The sequence below is a fragment of the Patella vulgata genome, chromosome 5 (assembly GCF_932274485.2).
Source record: "Patella vulgata chromosome 5, xgPatVulg1.2, whole genome shotgun sequence".
Classification (NCBI taxonomy): domain Eukaryota; kingdom Metazoa; phylum Mollusca; class Gastropoda; family Patellidae; genus Patella; species Patella vulgata.
This window is the reverse complement of record NC_065883.2, coordinates 19895951-19903736: the sequence shown is the minus strand read 5'-3', so window position 1 is coordinate 19903736 and position 7786 is coordinate 19895951. Positions and strand designations below refer to the sequence as shown.

General features: G+C 33.8%; 1 protein-coding gene across 1 annotated transcript; it reads left to right on the top strand.

The window, feature by feature from the left end:
• Positions 1-745: 745 nt before the first annotated feature.
• LOC126821999 (uncharacterized) lies at positions 746-7155 on the top strand. Its single transcript, XM_050550712.2, has 10 exons — positions 746-867; positions 1490-1694; positions 1894-2007; positions 2540-2681; positions 3335-3422; positions 3811-3919; positions 4118-4335; positions 4876-5032; positions 6129-6238; positions 6754-7155. Exons 1-10 carry the CDS (start codon positions 841-843, stop codon positions 7051-7053), a joined length of 1470 nt encoding a protein of 489 aa, XP_050406669.1. The 5' UTR covers positions 746-840; the 3' UTR covers positions 7054-7155.
• The last annotated feature ends 631 nt before the right edge of the window (positions 7156-7786 follow it).

Sequence of the window (7786 nt, the reverse complement as noted above, 5' to 3'; positions counted from 1 at the left end):
TGAATGCATCACAGTCCTGGTGTCTGGGAAGATACATTTTTTTACTAATTGGAGACCTTATACCAACAGATGATAAACATTTACTTCTACTTCAGCTTCTAATGGAAATAACCGATATTATTTTGGCTCCAGCTATAACTGTTGAAATTACCGTCTATTTAGAAGAAATTATATATCGCCATCACTGTCTTTTTAAGACGCTTTTCCCTGATGACACTATTATACCGAAACAACATTTTCTTGTACATTACCCTTCTAAGCTGCGTCAACTTGGTCCAGCTTCTCAGTACTGGTGTATGAGATACGAAGCTAAACATGCCCCATCAAAGGACTTGTGCCACATTATTAGATGCTTCAAAAATATATGCAAAAGTGTGGCGTGGAAAGAGCAAATACGTTTAGCTGTTGATTGGATTACACCCAAAGTAAAACTAACAGTTGATGTAGGAACAGGTCAAGTTATTTTACCAGTATCGCTCAAAATCCCAACAGGGTTACTCAATGAGCACAGCATTTCTCCCAATGAAGAAGTCTTTATGGCAAATTATTTAAATTACAATGGCGTGAAATACAAGCCAAATATGATAGTTGTATTGGGCATGAATAATGGCGAACCTCAATTAGGACAAGTGAAAAATATATTAATAGTGGAAAATGTAGCTCGACTTATCATTCAAATGCTACATACGTACCAATTTAATAACCACTATCACTCATATGAAGTTACTTTTAAAGATGAATACACCATTGCAGAACCATGCAAATTACATGATTGTCATCCACTTGGATTGCACTCATCATTTGAAGATAATTGTGAAAAAACTTATATTGTCATGAAGTATGCATTATTGGATAGTTGTTATTGACGTAAGTACATGTACATACATGTAGACTGTTTGTATCATGCATAAAATGTTGAGTGCATGTTCAGTTGCAATCCCTGATATCTGGATTGCATACATTTAGCTCTATGTAAATATCCTTGTAATGCTAAAACATGCAATATAATCTAAAACAGTAAAAATTGATGTACATGTAGGACTGTAGGATATTAATTATGAAACTGCGTAACTCTAATTTCCATTAAATATACATACATCTAGTGGCAAACTACCACCTTTACGTAATGTCATTAACAGACAACCGCAGCCTAGGCCAGTGATATTTTTCCGATTGCTTCTTATCTTAGTATTCATTTTTATCTCTGAGTATACATAAGGACTTATGCTCTAACTTTGTAATTAATACACTTGAATTCTTGTTTTGATGCCTATTTCTTTACTACTACACACATGTACATACATAGACCATTAAATTTCAGGTAAATTGCTACTCGTAAAGTCCCTAATGAAAAGCACTGACTGAAAATAAAATTCAATAAAACATTTCATGTTCAATGTATGGAAATAATTTATCAATTTTTGTAGCTGTATGACCTATGTATTTGTAGACAAAAATTGTTAATATTCTTCAATTAAATTATTTTCAGGATGAGAATATTGCTAGTTTTTTAAAGAGAAAATTGAATGTCCCTGAAGAAGATCCAGTCATCAAGCACATTTTAGATCTTGGTGCAGAAACTGTTGATGATCTCAAGTATTTAGATGTTGAGAAGGATATTACCATTCTACCACCAATAAAGAGAAGAAAGCTCATACACTTGCTCAAGTGTGAAGCAGAAAACTCAGACTTGGGTAAGTTTCAACAAGAACAGAAAAAGTCTGTATCTATATTTGATGGATTATCATTACCTGTTGAGATATACAGAATACATGTAGGCCAGACTACATATAAAGGAAAAGATAAATTAAATTAAACTGGACAAAATAATATTTCTGTTCTGGTACTGATTTGCAGAAATTTCTCTCTCTAAAGTTAAGTTATTTTTTTCAGTAAATGATGTACATATGGCTCTTCCGGTTATAAGCAAGCCATGCAGGTCCGAAGATGATGATGTTTTAAGACCGTTATCACGGAATTTACCCAGTACGCCACACAGAAAAACTGGTAACAATTTCATCTTTTTTTAATTGTTTGTAACAATGTTCTATTATTACTGTATGTAAAGATATAGTCCCACGAAGAGTATTTATAGGGTAGTTATCCAATAAAAGTATGTCCTATTTTGCATATATAAATAAATAAATAGACACTCCATATTACTACAGAACAAAAATATAAGCATATCACAAACTGACAGACTGTCAGCGTGTTGTCTGCTGAAGGGATGTACATGTAGCACCCACAGTGATCAATTGGTATTGTTGATTGCATGTGGCAACAGTAATATTTGCAGCTTACTCTTCGTAGAAACAAGCGAACAAAAAAATGATCCAATAATTTACTTACATGTAAGATAATAACCTTACTGTATTTGCTGATAGACAAATCAAATGACAAACAAGGATGCTTTAGATTTTTACTGCTTGGGGTAGTACCTTGGGATTTTAATCTTTATAGAGGATTTGAAACAAACTTCATTTCATATCACAAAGTTTGTATATATTGTTAAATACATATCATGTGTTTATTTTTTCAGTTTCAGTATTGGATGCCATAAAAAACCACCCAGAAAAAGAACATATTATAAAAGAAATGAATAAAGAAAAACTGGAAGATGAAAGAGCAGAAAAATTAATGATAAGAGCAGCTTGTAGCTTTCTGATAGACAATTTTGGAAGGTAAGTGTTCAATTCCACTGGAAAAGATTATCAGAGAGGTTTCGCAACTTTACATTTACACTTACACGGTTAAATGTAATCAGTTTTAGTGACATATGACGTGAGGCGCACATCATGAAAGTGTTTCCGATGGATAGCAGCCTATACCTTGTTTAATTTATATAATCCAGTCCATAACTTTTCTCTGAATCGTGGTTTTCAAGAACTAAATCCACAGAGAAGACCTTCATGTAGACAAAATAAGAAAAGGCCGAGACAATGTATCTGTGATGAAGGCTTATCGAGATCGTGGACCAAGTTTGTGTCGCCACCTACTACGTGTAACTGTAAGAGTGAATTTACCAAACGTCATAATGTACAGTTTCCATTTACACTTATCTAAATGTTAGTGTAACTGTTTAGTTGCAAAACCTCTCTATTGTTAAGGTATTTTGGAGTCTAAAATTCTGATTACTATAGTAATACTGTACCTGAATGGGCACTGACGGAATCTTACTTTTGTCTAGGTGTGGCTAGATATGACTGCTCATCTGTGACAAAGCAAACCAATACATCAAACATTTAAAGTAAATTTATTAAATTAACATTATTTTAACCCAATCAAAACTGTCTAGTCAATTTTAGCCAATTAATACATATAATATTTTATTCAGTTACCCACCTCCTAAGAGACAGTTGGAAATGGCAATAGACATTGTCGAAACTTTCCCTCACAGAGCTTGTCAATCAGGCAAAGGCTATGTAAGTACTATCTGTATATTTCTTTTTGAATAAGGAACTGGTTCTATACACTTAGTAATCTTGTTCTTCTTCCTCTTCATGGGGCAATGCCCAGGTCTGCCAATTCAAGTATGATTTTCATGAAACTTAGCATGCTGGTTTTTTAGACAATCACATTTGATTTTATTTTAGTATTTATATATTACGACATCGCATTTGCATAGATGCAATGACGTTTCCTGTTCATGTAGTTGGTGATTACCTGTTCATATAGATCGCTTTACTTGTTCAAATATTAAAGGCCCCAAAAGTGGCAAGTATAAATAACATCATATTACAAAACAGTTTTCTATACCGTATTCACAATTGCAAATAATTAGATTTTCAATTAGTGTTGTCCTTTTTTCAGGAATTATATTATTGTCCTGGGGCAGGGAAAGGCTTCATTACTAACCGGATGAGAGAAATTTACAGACGATATGATAAAAGCCAGAAAAAATACAAAGCCAGAACACTTGGTATGTGTTTTTACCTGTATTAACTAAAATATACTACTGGCTTGATTAAGTTATGACTACATCAATTTTACCCTACATTTGGCTGATATAATGGTATTGTTAATGTGCCGACTATAATAAGTATTCATAAATTAACATTTACATTGATCAATTCCATACACTGAGAACAAGTGTCATAAAAAAAAAGTTATTTTCTAGTTATTACAGAAGATCAAGAAGATGACATTAATGATGATGAGGTACAACGTTTAAAAGTTAAAGCAAGTCATACCGTTTCAACGGAAAGAAATTTCAAGGAAATCGCTGATGCCATGGCAGCGACGTTTAATAACCGACAGAAATGGATTAAGAAAGGCTCTCCGTCTCTGAGAGAGATTCTTTCCGATTATCCCAGATATGTTGATACACCAGATTTGGTAAGTATTTGGATAGTCAAGAAAGTTCAATACAAGTCACTAGGCATATGAAATTAAAATGAAACAAAGGATTTATGAGATAAATAAGATTAATGTCATTGCTTGTAAGAAAACAAGCCAACAAGTCTCGACCAATCAAATTGCTTATCGCTCTGCTTACCCTGAGCAAAAAACGTTCATTATCGAACTTAGTCAAGGTATTGGTGTAATAAAGCTATACACCAAGTTTCTTCACTCTCACTTAATTAGAACTAAAAGTTATCGTGTCCCAAATCATCAACCAATCAAATTGCTTATCTCTACTTACCCTAAGCAGAAAATGCTCATCTTTGAACTCCATCAAGGCATTGACCTAATAAACACTCTAGCTCAATTAGATAGTTATTTTGTGACGGACCGACAGACAGGCGGACGAACCCATTTTAATAGTCCCCTGCTTTCTTCAAATGGACGGGGAACAACAAAATACATTTATGTGTGTATTTTTACAGTAAATTAGGAGTATGATGGAAATATTTTTACCTTTCAAATTTTTTTCAGATTTCAATAGATTTTAAAAGATTGTATCCTGATTGCTGTCAGACTTCTGTAGAAATTGAAAATGAATGGGCCAAAAAAATAATAACATATTGCCAAACAAATGGACGCTGCCCTGATGTAGTAGGCAATCTTGATTTGGAGACACAATATGATCCAAGTGAGTAGATGACCTATTTTCATGCATTTTTCTTATGATTAAGAGTAGCTATTTGTTGTGAGCTCCCGGTGTTGGCAGACAAAGTTCATAGTGACTTTTTGGCATGATTTTTGCTTGTCAGTGGTGCATGACGGAGGGCCTGACAACGACAGCAGTCTAGTTCTTTGGCTGGGATGAAAAACCAAGGTCCTGTGAATTTTGACAATGGCGACCAGATATTTATAAATGCTAGGTTTCTGGCGAGTGAACATATATCTTGAAGTCCCCAATTAACACTATAGCTATCTGAACTTTACTCCGTTAAAGATAACGTAATCGGCAATGATCCCAGTCAAATGTCACTCTTGTTACTTTCCTGGTTTGAAATTGGGTCAATCTCATTGTCCTCTGCGAGGAAATTCTCATTGCGAATGCGCTGTATTTATCAGAAGTTTGCGAGACAGCTGACAGCATGGCTAGCAGACGAATCAAACCTATATCGTCTTACTTTACTAGTAAAGTAACTTCGTCTCGCAGTGAGTCTCAGTTGGGGAAAAATGATGATAGTCATGCTACTGACGCTACACCACCCAAACAAGCAAAATTACAAGCTTCGCCGACCGCCCTCTTAGTCTCGCAGTGAGTCCCAGTCGGAAAAAAATGTTTAAAACATCTTTTTTTATTATTATTATAGGACGACGAGTTATGTATGTTCACAATATAATTTAGCTATATCATACGACAAATTATTCTAATCTTCAGACTTGGCAACTGAAAATTTTGTTTGGCTAGTGGTTTTGAAAATTTACTTATGTTTGCACAATGCTGTGTAGAGCCTTGGGTGTGCACATAAAATATCCTTTGGCATTTGGAATTCGATTTAAGGGTATGCCTTAGTGCCGCTGTCTGGGCAACATTTCCCTCATAGCACACTGTATGGTGTATGTCTGTCTTCATTAGCCCAGTCAGAACAGAACAGTATATTTGATGATCATTTGCCTTCAAATAGGGACATAATATTTTGACTATCACTTCTTAATGCTGACATGAGAATTGTGAAATTTATGCACTCATAAAACTAGGAAATGAATCATTAATACTTTATCTCAACTTTCAGACCAAGCAACACTGAAAATGATACGATGTATAGTAACTCTGTTACCAACTATGGGACGATACAGAGTGTCAACATCAGATGCAATGAAATGCATTATTGAAGAAGTGCCGGTAAGAATTGCTTAATATCCATATTAAGATCATTGATTCACGAATATGAAAAGCCTGTATTCTAATCGAAATGACAAAAACATAAGCTATGGCTGACTTATATGCAAATGGTAGTTGGTCTGTTTAATAGTGTTTGAACCACTAGTTGGTAAGATGGTGTTTGCTGTTGCAATATGGTGTACAAATAGGTGTGTGTGTGGGCGGGGGGGGGGGGGGGGACATGGTAGGACGCTGGCTAGCTGTATGGCTTCATTAGCCCAGTCGGAGCTGAACAGTACTTCCCTATAGCTAATTTCATTTTTGTACAAATCGGTGGTAAATGTTAAAGATTCCTACGCAACCATAATAAAAATTTCTTTTTTAGTCCCAAATTTCAAGACTTTTGTTCTGGTTCTGACCTTATTGAGCAAAAATGTTATGCAGAATTGAAACCACATAAACACTCAATATATGGCAAAATGTTTGTTTATTTAAACATTGTGCATTATAGAAAGTTTATTTTTTTTATTTTTCAGATAGGAACATCATTAGAAGAATATTTAAGTTCAGATAACAATCAGCGAACCCAGCCATATATACTTAATATTAAACCTTCAAACTTTTTTATAATTATGGAAAAAAATGCTGTCATTGTGAATTCTAAATTTTTATCTGTGGCTTTTGACCTTTTATTTAAATCTTTTTTTGTTTTTAATGTTAAGTACCCTCCACAAACACAAGTAGCTTTTAATTCTATACAGAATTTTATGTACACCATTGACTGCACTGTTACCTCGAAAGCACTCAGAATTTGGTCCGAAATTGTAAAATATTAAACACGCATTTACCGGTAGATCAAATTTAAACCTTGAGCTTCATTTCGAATATTGAAAAAAAAGAAAATAGTTTTAAAAGCACAATTAATAATATAATATGAATATATGACTTAAATTTTTGAAAAACTTATTGTACTTTCTAATTATGTTCATGAAATATATGAACTGTTTAAATTGAACGGCACTTGTTTATGCAAGCTTAATCCATTCTTCATGCTTTTTTTATTATTATTTTGTTGTTTGTGAATCCGCCTTTACTAATTATTACGACATTGTCATGTATAATCTGTTTTACTTGTTCATTACAAAATATCACCATTATGAAATATAAATTGTGTCTTAAATATTGGATATTAGATTCCTATATTTTCACCTCAACATAACAACATCGATATTGATTCAAATTGACCAATATTGAATTCTAATTCATTTTTTTAATTTTGTACATTATGGAAAATATTGAGCGACTTTACCTTGCTTTTGAAATGAAATTGGTATCTACGTAATACTTTTATACTCCAACTGGGGTATTGAAGATGGGCATTAACATGCAGTTTGCTATGAGAGTAGTTTTGCCCAAACAGCAATGCTGTTGTCTACTCTTGTATCAATTGTTAAAGATTCTTTTACTTTTAAGTGCATGTCAGTGTGTATACAGGACCTTGGTTTTCCGTTCTATGTAAATGATTACTTGTGCCTTACCAGGTCCTCTGTCCCACAGGTTGTGTGACCT